This window comes from Cladophialophora immunda, assembly GCF_000835495.1.
Source record: "Cladophialophora immunda strain CBS 83496 unplaced genomic scaffold supercont1.2, whole genome shotgun sequence".
NCBI lineage: Eukaryota > Fungi > Ascomycota > Eurotiomycetes > Chaetothyriales > Herpotrichiellaceae > Cladophialophora > Cladophialophora immunda.
The window spans coordinates 5,592,162-5,607,803 of NW_015622542.1; the positions used below are offsets into that span (position 1 = coordinate 5,592,162).

The 15,642-nt window shown below is 52.2% G+C and overlaps 3 protein-coding genes across 3 annotated transcripts; all 3 read right to left on the reverse strand.

Annotated features, from left to right (window-relative positions):
• Positions 1-7,459: 7,459 nt before the first annotated feature.
• PV07_04147 (uncharacterized protein) lies at positions 7,460-8,331 on the reverse strand (the record flags this gene model as incomplete). Its single annotated transcript, XM_016390930.1, has 2 exons — positions 7,460-8,202; positions 8,271-8,331. The coding sequence occupies 2 exons, from the start codon at positions 8,329-8,331 to the stop codon at positions 7,460-7,462; spliced, it is 804 nt and encodes a 267-aa protein (XP_016252832.1).
• Positions 8,332-8,922: 591 nt separating this feature from the next.
• PV07_04148 (uncharacterized protein) lies at positions 8,923-9,867 on the reverse strand (the record flags this gene model as incomplete). The annotated part of the gene is made up of 1 exon (XM_016390931.1): positions 8,923-9,867. The coding sequence occupies one exon, from the start codon at positions 9,865-9,867 to the stop codon at positions 8,923-8,925; it is 945 nt and encodes a 314-aa protein (XP_016252833.1).
• A 5,115-nt stretch (positions 9,868-14,982) lies between these two features.
• Positions 14,983-15,507, reverse strand: PV07_04149 (uncharacterized protein; the record flags this gene model as incomplete). The annotated part of the gene is made up of 1 exon (XM_016390932.1): positions 14,983-15,507. The coding sequence occupies one exon, from the start codon at positions 15,505-15,507 to the stop codon at positions 14,983-14,985; it is 525 nt and encodes a 174-aa protein (XP_016252834.1).
• Positions 15,508-15,642: the final 135 nt, after the last annotated feature.

Consider the following 15,642-nt stretch of genomic DNA (forward strand, 5'->3'; position numbering starts at 1 on the left):
CACCCTGTGCGAATAGAGGCGAAATCCATCAAGTTTGCCCCATTTTCTCCAGGCCACCTCTGTTGCCCATGAGCTGTTCCCAACTGCAGCTCACGACTTCGATTGTATTACCCCAAGGATCTTGGAAGTAGACAACTTCATCGTCTTCGGCCGGAGCGAATGGCTGGACAGTGTCACCTATCTTCGAGCCTCCAGCTTCTAACACTTTTGCGCACAGCGCTTCGGGGTCGGCATCTGTGATAGCGATATGAAAGAAACCGCCTCGCGTGTACTCGAATTGGGAGACATACTCCATCTTCGGGTCAATGAATTCAAAGATTTCGAGCCCGACCCCGTTGCCGGTGGTCAGACAAGCCAATTTCAATTTCTTGCACTTGTCTCCATAGATGCGAAAAATCGCTGCCTCGGGGTTCACCGCTTTGTCGATGATGCTAATGTTTTCTTGAAGCTTGCGAAACCCCAGCACCTTGGTGTACCACTCGACTGCGGCCTCGCAGTCCGGCACCGCCAGTCCCAGGTGATTGACGACGCGGTTCGGCGGAGCGCGTTGGATCTAGCAGCAACACACAGCCTGAGTGACTGCGACCTTTCAATATTAGAGGTACATTACACTTACTTGAGGCATCTTGCCGAAAGTTTCTTGGGCTTGGAGTTTCCTTTCGACTGCTTCGTTGTCGCAAGGGTGCACATAAGTGCTGGCCTCCATTGATATAAACCCCAAGGGTGCTGCTTTCGACGATGCATGTGCGACCTGCGGGTATCGTTACCCGCCTGACAAGACCGCCTGATCGGTTTATCATGGAGTTCAAACGGTTCTCCTTGACGTATTCTGCTGCAAATTCTTTGCCTCCAGATACCCTCGGTAAGAACCCCAGGTTTTTCGTACCCAAGGAATCTCAAACTCCAGCAATCGGCAGAACCAGTCTGTAAGACATAATCCTGGCTCTGATGGGTATTTTTCTATGGTTTCCCTGTTTAGTCTTCAGGGGCTCACAATATCAGATACAGAATGATCGACACCAAGACTGCCATGACTACTGCTAATAGGTCATGTTGACCATGATAGTCTTAGTCTCAGTAAACGCCCTCAACGCTGCTTGACCACATTCCCGACCAAGACCGCTCTGCTTGCTCCCACCGAACGGGGTGGTCAAAAAGCTCAGGCTGACACAGTTGATGCCAACCATCCCGGAATCAAACTCGTTGGCCACTCGGAGTGCTTTGTTGATATCCTGAGTGAAGACGCCTGCCATCAAGCCATATTCGGTGTCGTTGGCCTTCTGGATCGCTTCTTCCTCCGTCCAAAATTTGTTCACAATGGAGACTGGGCCGAAAATCTCCTGCTGGAAAATCTCCTTGTCGGAAGATACCTCCTCAAACACTGTCGGTTGGATATAGAACCCGGTCTCACCTACACGTTCTCCTCCGGTCAGTAGTTTCCCTTCAGAGCGCCCGCGCTCAATGAATCCGGTTACCCGCTTAAACTGTGCCTCGTCGACTAAGGGCCCCATGAGAGTTCCTTCAACGTTCGGATCACCGATGGTTTTGGCTCTCTCCTCAAGAGCTGCTCTGTACTTCTCAATAAACCTATCGTAAATTCCTTGTTGGACGTAGACGCGAGTGGCGGCAAAGCAGACTTGGCCCGTGTTCGCGGTGAGGGCGTTAACGCTCCAGTTCACCGCGTTGTCCAGATTACAATCGTCAAAGATAACGGCAGGAGACTTGCCTCCCAGCTCCAGCGTGACTCGTTTCAAGTTCGACTCGGCAGCCATGGCCTGGATTTTCTTGCCCGTGGGAATAGATCCAGTGAAACTGACTTTGCGAACGCGCATGTGCTGTGCGAGTAAGGCACCCGTGGTACCATCTCCGGATAAGACTTGAAAAACTCCGGCAGGAAAGCCAGCTTCATGGATTAGGGGTCCTAGCGCAAGGGAAGCGAACGGGGTCTTCTCTGAGGGCTTCAATATAAAGCAGTTGCCTGTGGCGAGGGCGGGGGCGGCTTTGAGCGCCATTGTACCTAAGGGGCCGTTCCATGGTACAATGCCCGCGGTGACGCCTAGAGGTTCGTTTCGGGTGATTTGCATGAACCCTGTCTCGTGAGGGACGGCCTCGCCCTGGAATTTGTCGATCCAACCTGCATTGTACTTGAAAGACTAGTATTGCCCAAGCCATCAGCGTTTTCACTTTCAAGCAAGGGACTTGGGGGGCAAGCCCGATTCACACGAGCTCACCTCCACAGCCAGACCGGCTTCGAATTTCCCAAAAGCATCGTAGGGGGCGCCTAGAGTGATCCTCGACAGCTCTGACAAAGGCTCCAAGTATTGCTCCAGAAGCGCGGCAAACTTGAGTAGAATGTCCCTTCGAGCATTCGACGGGAGCTTCTTCCAGGCCGGAAACGCCATTTCTGCCGCATACACAGCCTGATCCACGTCTGCCTGCACGGCTATCGGGACGCCATTTGCCACCAGGGATCCGTCTTTGGGGTTGTGAACCGTGAGAGTCTTGGTGCCCTGCGAGTCGACGTAGCGGCCATCGATAAAGAGCTTCTTCGGCAGGTTTTTGGCCGAGAAGCCAAAAGCTGTTCCGCTGGTCGATGTCGAACCCATTGTGATCTCCGCTATAAAGTCTCGTAGCTATGTAAGAGAATGGTGTTATATCGACCCATATAGTAGTAGTGAAGAGAATCAATTGGGTTTCCAGATTACGTTCACAGGCCGAGTCAACGCTTCTGGATCCGCTGCCGTTCAGATATCAATTTTTGGCACCGAGGTGTTCGCCCCCCACCACCCCCGGGGGGGGGGGGAGAGGGATGCGGATATTGATCGCCGGAAAATGATCTCGGGGGGTCAACTGGGCGTCAGGGCTTGAGGTGAGCCACACACGAGTTCTCCTTGGGATCATCCGCTTTTGTGAGTTCGGGTCCAAAAGCTGTATAAAGGTTATAGCATCACGATCGAGGCGAGTGGTACTGCACTGGCATGATACTCCAGCAGAAGCTAGTCTTGGTATTAGATATTTTGATCACTCCACCAGTGCTTGACCTCTGACGGAGATGACGAGGCTTCAAGAGTACCAGGACGTGTACGAAAACTTCCGCTTTGAAAGGACCGAGGACGGCATTCTTACCATCACGCTTCACACGAATGGAAGTGACCTGGTGTGGGGCATGAAGCCTGACGCAGCGCTCGGGAAAGTCTACACTGACGTTGCCAACGATCCGGACAATAAGGTGATAATCCTGACCGGTGCAGGCGACACTTTTATTCACTACGAGAACCTTGGTTCCGATGATGTCGACAGAATTGCGCCCGACGTATGGGGTAGCCACGTTTTACCATTCGCTGTTAACTTGATCCATAACCACTTGGACATCGACATCCCCATGATCGCCGCCGTGAACGGGCCAGCCACGGTTCATGCTGAACAGGCGTTGCTCTGCGACATCGTCCTAGCCTCAGAAACGGCAGCGTTTGGAGACCAGCCACACTTCCCCAATGGCCTCGTTCCCGGTGACGGGGTGCAAGTCATCTGGCCCTTGCTGATCGGCATGAATCGAGCGAGATACTTAATGTACACAGGCCAAGTCTTGAGTGCACAGGAAGCTAAAGACTTGGGGCTTGTCAGTGAGGTGCTTCCAAAGGATGGCTTACTTGGACGAGCGCACGAGCTTGCACGTCAACTGCTTCAGGCTCCGGAGCTGACACGGCGCTTGACTCGCCGGGCATTTGGTGCCGTTATCAAACAGCAATTGAATGCAACGCTTCCTTATGGACTGGCGCTGGAAGGACTGGGAGCAGCACACTACTGGCCTCGCTCTTTCAAGAAAGCGAATTTGCCGCCAAATGCGCAGCTACCGTAACCCAGACGACGTGGTCGGTGTGCGAACGGAGGAAGACGCTCCGGGCTTAAAAATCTCCATTTCGAGAGTTTGGACAATAGTAAATGATCTCTGAGACCCAGAACCAATGCAATCTACCAAGGCGGTAGGAAACACCTTTCACGGATGCTCATGGATGACGTAGAACTTCTATCCAGAATGAATGCCCACGATGAGACTCTGGCATTGTTCGGGTGTAACTCGAGGTTGTAAATCGAGGTCAAAGTTCCAAGTGCAATACCCCCTCTATTCCATTTTTCATGGGCTCTCACGGACATCCAGTTTGAAGGATACGTACCGGTCTGGGAAAAGAGGCACCAGAAAATAGTGCACCACGCAATCTCATGGTTTGATTACCACCCGGCGAAGATGCCTGTGGCAACAGTCGAAAGGCAACTTCGGAATTTGCCCAACTTGGTGCCTCGGAACTTGAGTCGCGCTTTACGAGCCGAACCTCAATACTTGACCGTTAACCTTCCCGAGGCCGCTCCTCGAGTTGAATAACGGAGAAGGTTCTGCGGAAGCCATACTGCCTGGACGTACAGGATATCCGATAGGGTCTTATAGTTGGTTGAGCACCTTGGGATACTGTTTGTGTGCTATAAACGACGCGAAACCGGAATGGTCAAACTATGGCAACGGTTCGCACGGTCCCATCGTCTCAATTGTATGAATTGTACTTCCACAACTCCTATCCCAAAAGCACGAGTACTCTTGACGAGGAAGTCGGTGCCCCTTTTGTGCGTCGAAACTTGAACAGACCTCGACCTTTGATTCTCAAGATCCCGCTTGCCCTAATCTTCTGTTGCAATGGGGTTTTCCGAAATTGTCTACTCATACCTGGAGCCTGACAAGGTATCCATAGCCACAATATTCGTGGCGTTCAGTTTCCTGGTCAGTGCTGATACCGCAGACTCGAGATCCAATCCTGCGAGACACTTACTTTCTGTAGTTCAGCCTTTACTGGGTTTTAGTGATCGTTTACCGGCTCACACTGCATCCCCTTGCTAAATATCCAGGGCCGGTCCTGTGGGCAATATCACCGGTACGGTCAGGTTCCGAGTTGTTGTACGCGCCCACGTACTGAACGCCCAACAGCTCCCCAGTATATACTATCTGCTTCAAGGCAGGATATCATTCCAGTACAAGGTGTTGCACGACAAATATGGTGAGCCCTGGACATCGACCAAAGCACACAGGCGGTCTTCTCAAACCAAAGTACATACTAATCTGGTGCAGGGCCCGTTGTTCGTGTCATGCCCAACGAGCTCGCTTTCAATACAGCTCAAGCCTTTGAAGACATTTACGGCCATCGTCAAGGTAGACCGAATATGACGAGAGATCCTATACATGTTGGGGCGGTGGAGGCGATCCCCGGAGCAAGTAATCTGACGATGGCCGATGAAGCCAACCATCCTCGCCAGCGCCGGGCTCTCGCTCATGCATTCTCCAAGAAGGCGCTGATGGAGCAGGAAGACATCTTGCAAGGCTATGTCAAGAAATTCATCCTCCGTTTGCAAGAATATGCCGAGCAGAAAAAGCCAGCCAACATGGTCAGCTGGTTCAACTACTGCACTTTTGACATCATCGGCGATCTCTCCTTCGGCGAACCATTCGGCTGTCTAGAAGAAGGTGCGCGTTTCATGAGAAATTGTAAGAGCAACATTTGCCATTGCTGACACTATTCCAATAATAGGAGAAGGTGGCGAGTCTGCAGCATGGGTGGTGCTCATTTACGAAAGTATCAAGTCTGGCGCCATTGAACAGGCCACACGACGGTTCGCTACGGCTGGTAGCCTCATGCAACGCTTCCTCCTCTGGTCCTGTCCCTCCATCATCCGAGAAAGACGGTTGAGACATCTCCGGAACAGTACAGAGAAAACAGTGCGTAGGATGAACACCAAGACCGAACACAAAGACTTTCTCTGGTACATTCTCAGGCAACGAGAGAAGAAAAACGAAGTCAGTGACGATGAAGTCATCATGAACGCGGCTCTTTTCATGTGCGTTGAGTCCCCTTCCCCCAGCTGACTTTATGGCCACGTTTCTTTGCTTCTAAGACTCAAGCCATTCTACAGTGTTGCTGGAAGCGAAACGACTGCCACTCTCCTTTGTGGTGTCACGAATCTGCTTCTCCGGAATAGGGACATCTACGAGAAACTCAAAGCCGAGATTCGCGAGAATATCAAGTCCGAAGAGGATCTGGTGATGGGCAAGCTCGGTGAACTCAAGTACCTGGATGCTTGCTTGGAAGAGGCTTTGAGAATCTTCCCACCCGTACCGATCGGGCTGCTCAGAATAGTACCCGAACCAGGGTCGGACATAGATGGCCAATTCATACCGGCCGGGGTAAGTGTGATACACTTCAAATTCAAGTCTTTTCTGTTTGTATGGAATTACTGACTTGACTTGACGGGGCAGACTTCAGTCTGTGTCAGTTCTTACGCGGCATCCCATAGTCCCGCCAACTTTTCCGAGCCCGAACAATATATACCTGAACGGTGGTTAAGCTCTGCGTACGACGGCGATATCAAAAAGGCCTCCCAACCATTCTCGTTGGGGCCTAGAGGCTGTATCGGAAGGAACCTCACATATGTCGAGCTGCGCCTGATCCTGGGACAATTTCTTTGGCATTTTGACGTCGAATTCTACGACGGCGCCCCTCTTTGGGACCCTGCCAATGAATTTGCGGGCCTGCGGGCTTACAACACATGGGAAAAGAGCCCCTTGATGGTAACTTTGATAGACATCAGAAAGGAAAGCTCGACATAACAAAAAAAAAAGAATTTACTACTTGATTAACCCGGGTGAGCAGCCTCAGGCAATATGTGCCATGGTCCTAAAGGGGACGATTCTTGGCTAGATCGATTATGCTGGGTTCTGGTTGCTGAACAGCAGCTGATGTTCACATCTTTGGAAATCGAGCTTCGGGTCTCACGGTCAGACGCAGAAGGAGAGGTTGAAAGTGTCACGCCTTGTCTCGATCTTGCTGGTAGTTTTATTTATTGGTTAACCGTGAGGGCGCAATTGGGCGAGTCTGACACGTCGAATACATAGTAGTGCGACACATGGCCATGGCATTGTTGGCTGTCTGCAAACTCCCAACACTCATACGTAATCAGATGCATGACCAGGTTGATTAAACAAAGCTGCTCTTTGTGAAAATCGTACACAAGTGGCCGCTGTGGCTCAACAAGGAAGGTGTGCCCGGATACCCTTTCCCCATTATACCAACAGTGTTATCCTGAAATTGGCCTTTGAGAGGCCATCTGCAACGATTGAACAGGACGCTGAAGAGGTCCGAGCTGTGAAGTTTCTCTTTCGCTTTCAAGTCACGGGAGCAGGCAAGAACAGAATCCGCTCCCAATTTCGCCGGCAAGCAGTTGTCATTGTCATTTCGTTCCACAATATCCATCTATAGCTTGGCCGTTCCCTTCGTCACGAATGCTCCACGGGTATCAAGATCGTACTCACGCCCTTTACTCCACCCCATCCATCTTTTCAAGGCAGCTTCGCCGCCCTCGCCTGGCCGTAGAGCCTTTCCGTCCCATAGTGAGTCGATTTCTCTGGCCCGAGACTCAGTCAATCCAGTCCTCCCGGGACCGCTCCATCGGGCCTAATTCCAAGACCTTGAAGAAGCTCGGCATAGAACTGCGGTTCCATCGACCCGACAGCCATATACTTACCCTTGTCCTTACACTCGTAGCACATATAATATGGACAACCTCCATCGAACGTATTCGTACCTCGCTCTCCAATCCCGATATGGTGCTTCGTCAAGAGACGAGGGAACGTGGCTAGATAGCTAACGCCGTCGACCATGTTTGACTCGACAATTTGACCTTGGCCACTAGCTTGTCGATGGATTAGAGCTAACAGGACGCCTGAAAATGCGGCGAGGCCTCCTCCCGCAAAGTCGGCGAGGAGATTTTGCGGCGGTGACGGCGCAGCCTTCCGAGGGCCAAGTAATGACAGGACACCGGAAACCGCCAAGTAGTTGATATCGTGTCCAGCCAGGGTGGAATACTTGCCATCGCGGCGAAATCCGGTCAACCGTACCACGATGAGCTCTGGGTTCGCCTTGAGGAGGACCGTCTGCGGATCAAGGTCAAGCTTTTCAAGGACGCCCGGTCTGAAAGGATCGATGAGGATATCGGCTTTGGGGATTAGTGAGAGGAGTATTGTCCGTGATTTGGTGCTCTTGAGGTCGAGCGCAATCGAGGCTTTGTGTGAGGTGAGAAGGTCACCTGTCGGGCTTGGACCGGGACGGTCGATGCGCAAAACGGTGGCGCCCCAGTTGGCCAGGAGGAGGCCGCAGAAGGGGCCTATGCACCAAATGGGTAAGCCGCCTGGCATTCATGGGCTGCAAAGCAGCAGGGACATAGTATCTAACCCGGTGCTAGACCGCCAAGTTCGAGGACGCGGAGTCCCGATAACGGGTATCTGGGAGTCATGGCTGAAGGTCTCGCCAGCAAGACTTGCTGTCAACATGTTTCGACGATAACGACAGCTACTTTCCAGCGTCTGCCTGACGGAGGTCTTCAGTAAATAACCGTAAAACTGAGAGGAGGCTACGGAGCACTTTCCGCTGCTTGATAAACTAGGCGTCTTCGGTGGAAAGATGGAGGGACAGCACAGGAAAGACAACTGGCCGAGGTCCTGCTCGCCGGTTGTCGGTGTCCGCGGTCCGATAGGTATGGCAATCATTACTCGGGCGGTCGTGGTCAGCTATGCCTTTACCTTTGGATCTTCCTTGCCATCGCCAAGGATAGAGAAAGGAGAATGGGGGCGCTGCAAGCGCTGCTAGTACGTGAGCCCCCGAGACCTACTCGAAAAGCGCTGAGGGACCATTGTGCAAAGACGATATCATCATGAGTTGCTGCTTATTCCGGCATCGCTGAGCTTTCCAGGTCTTTTCGGATCGCGATTAAATGCACTGGCAACCCCCTAGGGTAGTAGTCTACTAGACTGGACATGGTATTGTAAGTGCCGGAAGGCGGGATCAGAGTCTCGTTCAATAAGGTCTTGAATTTATGGTGTGTTTTTCAATCTAATAGAGGGAGTGAGTACGGACCCGGTATATCTTTGTCTTCTGCTATGATATCCTCGAGGCTGGATTTAGGGATGTGGTCATAAGATGTGAGGTTCTGGACCACCCACTTCCCTTGTATTGTCAGCATGATGATGAGGTCTCTAAGGTAGTGGAAATATCTACTTGGGCCGTATCTAGCCCGCATGTCGGCCACTCTGGTCTCTAGATCCTGAAAGTCTCCCTGTCGAACAAGCTCGACTTTAATGCCTGTGGCCCTCTCGTAGGCTTCGGCAAATTCCGAGACCGTGTGAGAGCCTGACTGAATGCAGAAGATTCCCCCTTTGCCGGCGAGCACGCCGGGATCGCTGGTCAGAATCTCGATGCTGGTTTCCGCGCAGTCTTTCATCGATGTCCAGGTGTATCTGGCCTGACCGTCTCCCCAGTATTTCATTGTGGCCCGGCCATTCTCCAAGGTGAAAGACCCTGGGCCTGTGGGCAAGTATAATCTGTGGGCAAAGAAGCCGCTGAAGACGTAGACCGGCCGGATTTTGCTCGTGAGTTCGACCTGGCGATAGAAGCTGATGTTGGCGTCATAATATTCCATGTCCCCGAAAGTCAAACCATGCCAGTTGAAGTTCCAGGATTGTGCATGAAAGATCTTCACCCCGGCCTTTTCGGCTTCCCGGAGAAGGACTAATTGGGCTTCCAGATAGAGCTCAGGGGTCGCCCCATACGCGCACACGACGGCGTCGACGCCGGTGACTGCTCTCTGAATCACATCTGTGTCGTAATAGTTTTTGATACGAACAAAAGATTCAAGTGCCGTGGCAACCTGAGAGTCGACTTTGTCCGGTGTGCGGCCCATGCCCCTGACAAGCAGGCCTCTTCGGAGGGCAGCAGAAGCCAGCTGGTGGCCCAAATTGCCAGAGATACCTGCAATGAGGAGAAACATAGGCATCTTGAGTGTCAGGGACAGCTTTTTTGAATTCAAGTATGGGTGCTCGCGGCTACACGATGGTACCAATCCATCTCATTTTGACTTGTGTAGCTGACTTAGCATCCTTCTTATCGAGTCAGAGGGAGAAGTTTCCGAGCTACGGCCCTGATTCAGCCGTAAAGACGTGGCCTCAGCTAGGAGACCATTCTCCGGTGCGGATGGCCCGCTTTGGTGGTGACCGCAGCCTAGGTCCGACGCCTCCTTTAGCCTGCCATGGTCTTCATCTTGAATGAGACAGAAAGCGCTTCATCTGGGCAACTAGGCATTACTATCAGGTCTTCAGTCTCCATTCGACCACCTACGACTCTCAGCCATCGATCATGGGCGCCACGTTTGACCTGAAAGATCGAGTGATAGCTGTGACTGGCGGTGGCTCCGGCATAGGTCTTGCCACTGCCGAGCTCCTGGCCTCCTACGGTGCCAAAGTTTCTGTGGCCGACATCAACCTTGAAGCCTTGGAAGCAGTCAAGAAACGCATAGAAGCAGCGGGGGGACAGTGTATCATCTCGGCCGTGGACGTCAGCAGCAGCACTCAGGTGAACAAATGGATCCAGAAGACGGTGGAAGCTTTCGGTCTATTGGACGGAGCGGCCAATATGGCTGGCATAATACCAGGCAACATTAACGTTGACCGTGTCGAGGATCTTGACGACGAGAGTTGGGCCAAGGTCCTCAACGTCAATCTCACGGGGATGATGTACTGCCTGCGAGCACAGCTTAAGCACATGAATCGACGTGGGTCGATAGTGAACGCTGCCAGCGTAGCCGGCCTTCGAGGGTTTGCGAAGAATGCAGCATACGTAGCGTCGAAACACGGTGTCATCGGACTGACGAGGGCAGCCGCTCAGGAAGTTGGTGACAGGGAAATCCGTGTCAACTGTCTCGCACCGTAGGTCGCGCAAGACGGAGTTTTGAACCCGTGGTGAAAGTGCTGACATCTACCATCAGGGGCCTGATTGACACACCGATGCAGCGCGAGTCGACCAAGATACGCGGCATGGATCTTCCACTCACCCGACAGCCCATCCATAGGAAAGGAGATGCACGCGAGGTGGCCCAGCTCATTGCCTGGCTAACCTCCACGGAATCGACCTTCATCAGCGGGACTGTGCAGGTGATAGACGGAGGCTGGTTTGCGTGAACGTGAGCAGCGTAATACTACCAAAGTACCACAGTACGAACAACGAACACCTTACCTCATTGTCTGTCTTTTTTCGTTTTGCTCCTTTAGTCACCATGCAGAAAGCTCCCCAGCGGGCCGTGGATGCTGCATTTTGCAGACTAAGTCCGATTTCCCTACTGAAGCAAGAAGAAATCTCGTTCAGATTCAAAGGACCAATTTCCTCCCGATAAAGTCGACTATGAAAGACATGAGCTCGGAAGGCTGTTTGTACTCCCCTCCTCAACCCCCAGCCTGGTTAAAGACTCGCCATCAAGGAATTCCCGTTGATGAGAGCCACTTCCCCTCTCCCTAAACGCCCCCCGGGAGGACCTGTTTCTTTTGCTAATCATCCCCTGAGCACTCACAATTTAGGCACCCGATGAGCCTCGCCTATCTGTCTCACACTGCGCTTCGCCCACTCCTTGATCTGTTTCCTGATGATCTTGCCACTCGGAAGCTTAGGTATTTCGTCGACGAACATGATACCACCTGTCAGCCTCTTGTGTTTGGCCACTTTATTCTTCATGAAATTCTGGATATCCGACTCTGTGGTCTTGCCGCGAGCATACTGTTGTAGCACGACGAATGCCCTAGGTCGTTCGTCGCCCTCAATAGTAATGCTCGTCACGGCAGCATCGGCAATGTCGTCACATTCTAGCAAAATAGCTTCGAGCTCCGCCGGGGCGACCTGCAATCCGTTCACCTTGATCAGCTCCTTTTTTCGGTCCACAAGCCAAATCTTGCCGTCCTTGACCACCGCCACATCGCCAGTCTTGAACCAGCCATCTGGCGTGATACTGTCCTTGGTTGCCTCAGCGTTCCTCCAGTATCTCAGCATGATCTGTGGTCCTCTGATGTAAAACTCTCCAGGTTCGCCCTCGGCGAGGACTTCGTTCCCATTGTCGTCGACTAGCATTCCCTCCGTATTCGGGAGTAGATACCCGATGCTTCCAGTCTTGTCATGCATCATACCCGGGACCATGACCCCTGCGCATGTAGTTTCCGTCATCCCCCAACCCTGCGCAACCACAACGTTGAATCTAGTACTGACCACATTTTGTAACTCGCGTGACAACGGTGCGGCGCCGCATAATATGTGACGAACACTACTTAGATCGTACTTTTGGGTTTCTGGTCGCTTGCTGAGCATAATCAGGATTGGCGGGACTGTCTGAAGTGTCGTAATCTTATATCTCTCGACAAATATCAGGAAATCCTCAAAGACGAACTTTGACATGACGTATACAGGTATATGCAGTCGACCCGCGAGGCTGATGGTCCAGAGCTGCGAATAGGCATGATAGAGAGGAAGGAACGCAAGCCATCTTTCGTCACCGGGATTCAACTCGGAGTAGCCTGTATCGTAAAATTTGTTGAATATGGACTGCGCCGCGTTCGAAACAAGATTATAATGTGTGACACAAACACCTTTCGGTAGGCCTGTGGTACCACTCGAAAAGTTGACGGCCGCGATTGTGTTGAGTGCTGATTCACCAGTGAGAGGGTCCATTTGCCACGATTCGGCCTCCTCAGGTTCAGCCACCATAACACGCCAGTCTTGAATGCCTAGCTGTGGGACACACTCATGGTCGGCAAACTGGAAGATGCAGTCAGTGGCAATCTGCGCCTGCTTTGCCGCCTGGAGACCCGTTTCGAGGAGAGATGGATGGATAAGGACGATCGCCGCTTCAATCGTCGTCATCTGATATGCCACTTCGCCGATAGTATACGACGGGTTGGCTCCCGTAAAGATCCTCTTCGATCCGGCTACGGCCAGGTACGCCATAGGTACATAGATGTGGTTTGGTGTGAAGACCATCACCGTGCGTCCTTCTCCAACCTGAAGCTTGTCAAGGCCAATCGCAAACCTCTTGACCCATGATAGCATCTGAGCTGGAGATAGGCTGTTGGAAGGATTGGCGGCTTCCATCCATATCGGTTTTTCGGAAAGAGGTTTGTCAGGCGGGAAAACATAGCTCAGGATGTTGCACTTTGGGAAGGTCAGTGGTTGGTATCTGGCCTGGAAAGGCATTTTATTGTTTTTTTGGAAGTGTCAACAGAGAGACGCACAGAGAAAAGTGTCGACGTTGCGAACCGAGCAACACCACTGGTAGTGAAAAGGCTGTTGAACGAGTAAGATGCGTCCCTATTGGGGAGCTCGAGCTTATAGAGATCGAATAAAAACGCACTGCGATAGTTGTGGCCCGGGACTGAAGTCTGAAGAATGACAAACGGCGAGCTCCTTTGATCGGATACAACTCGGCACGGAGAAAGAACGTTGAGTAGGTCCGAGCTTACCAGGTCTGGTGTTGGTTGGCCACAATCAATGGAACAGGGGCAGCTTTGCGGTATCGATGTGCATCAATCGGGCCAAGCACCATGTCCCTGATATCTGGCTGACATTTTCCGAAACTCCTGCTTAGTGAGAGTCCTCGGGGCACATGTTGACCATTTCCAAAAGCTACGACCAACACCAGGGAGCACAGGTGGATCCCCCCCCTCCCCCCCCCCCCGGACCAAGCAGGAGTTGAATTGCTTGCTCGACATTCAAGTCTACTCGAAGTATCCGTGATTGCCTCGCAGACTGAAATCGACACCGTCATGCATAACCGCTCGATAGCACTATAAAGAGTAACCACATACTGACTTGAAGTCCAAGTCTGACTGCCTATCAAGATTCTTTTACTGCCCAAGCCTCCGGTTTGTCGGTGCGATTAGTGACCGACACAATGGATATCTCGGGGTTTGCGCTCGTCACGGGTGCTGCTAGTGGTATTGGGAGAAGTTGTGCAGAGTCTTTTGCAGAGGACGGGGCGGCGGGCGTCGCTCTACTCGACGTTAATGGAACGGCATTGGAAGAAGTCAAGGCGGAGCTCATCAAGCTCACTTCCAACGCACAATTTAAGTGTCTTACGTTTGAGGTGGACGTGAGAAATGAGCACGACGTTGATCATGCGGTTGCCGAGTCTGCTTGTATCTTTGGAAGACTGGATTACGTGCTCAACGCTGCCGGAGTCGCCTACAAACACCAAGGGGGAGCCGCCTACGCCGAGACGATCGATTGGCAGCGAGTCTTGGACATCAATTTGAATGGCACGTTTTATACTGTGAGGGCTGCTGCAAAGGTGATGCTTAAGCAGGATTTTCTCCCATCCGTCATGTGCGCGAATCGACCACAGACCTTCTATGAGCATCGATCGGCTGACCCAAACTTTGACTATAGTGACGGCCGACCACTCCAGCGAGGATCGATCGTAAACGTCGCATCGATCGTGGGTATTGTCGGCATTCCCTTGTCAACCGCATACGTCTCGTCCAAACATGCTGTCATAGGGTTGACGAGAACGACGGCATTGGATTATGCCAAACAAGGCCTGAGAGTCAATGTGGTATGCCCAGGGTTTATCAAAACCCCTATAATCGAACCAGGGTCCGAGATAGAACGAACCACCACGGAAAAGGTCCAAAAATCAACCCCGATCGCTCGTTGGGGTACTGCGCACGAAATCGCCAACGTGGTCATGTTCCTTTGTGGAGGGCGAAGCTCTTTGATGACTGGGGCCGTAATTCCCGTCGACGGCGGTTTCACTGCACAGTGATTATGCTGTCGGATATGAGTGGGGGAAGGTATCATGCCAATGTCTATAACCTGAAGCTCATGCTGCCATTACTTGAGATTCAGGTTATGATCAAGGAATCGCTCCATCTTCGAAACTCTACCACGCACCCATATACAACAAGAGTGGCGTGGGAAAACTGTCGAGCCACCAACCAAACCGAACAAGTGACCACGGCCCGCCACTGCATCATGTCTAAATCCTTTGCCGTCTTCACAATTACTGTCATGATATGTCTCGTCCATTTCGCCGAATGCGGCGCTTCCCAACTCCTGGGTCTGCTCCCACAGCGGCACATCACTGACGCTTATCCAAGAGACCCAGCAGTTGCCTCTCGTTGGGTAGGAATATGGGGTCGTATCCAGGATCCCTTCGGTTGAAAATGGCCGCCGCAGGAACTTCCTCCAAGGATTCAAGAACTGCGTTATCATGAGCCTCTCCCAAACCACGGTCCACCCGATTTGATGCGGCGGCCGCGTGTGCACGGTCCTCTGGAGGTCTCCTTGGGTATTTGCCAGATCGCGAAATATCCTTGCCGGCGGATTCCACAATTACGGGGGAGGATGCCGTCGGTATCAATGCGTCATTGATGGCGCTCTGTTCGTGCTGCTGGTTCACTGGCCATGCTGCAGCAACGGCTTCGCTCTGGATGGACATCGGATTCGTCACGCTCGAGTCGAGGAGAGATGAAATATTGCCTGGTGTCTCATAGCCGGGATCCATAGTCGCGACGAAATCCCGTAATGATCGCAAATTTTGGAGGGCCTCAGCTCGGTCGCCCCTTCTTTCCGGTCGATCAAGAATGTCGGCTATACACGTCATGGCGTTTCGAGCCGGTATTCGCGCTCCGGTGGGAAGTCGTAATCTAGGTGCTCCTTCTTGCCAACGACTCAATGTATGTGCAATCATCATGGCGTGGTGTAAACAAGAGGTGTGAGCCGCATGAGAGACATTTCG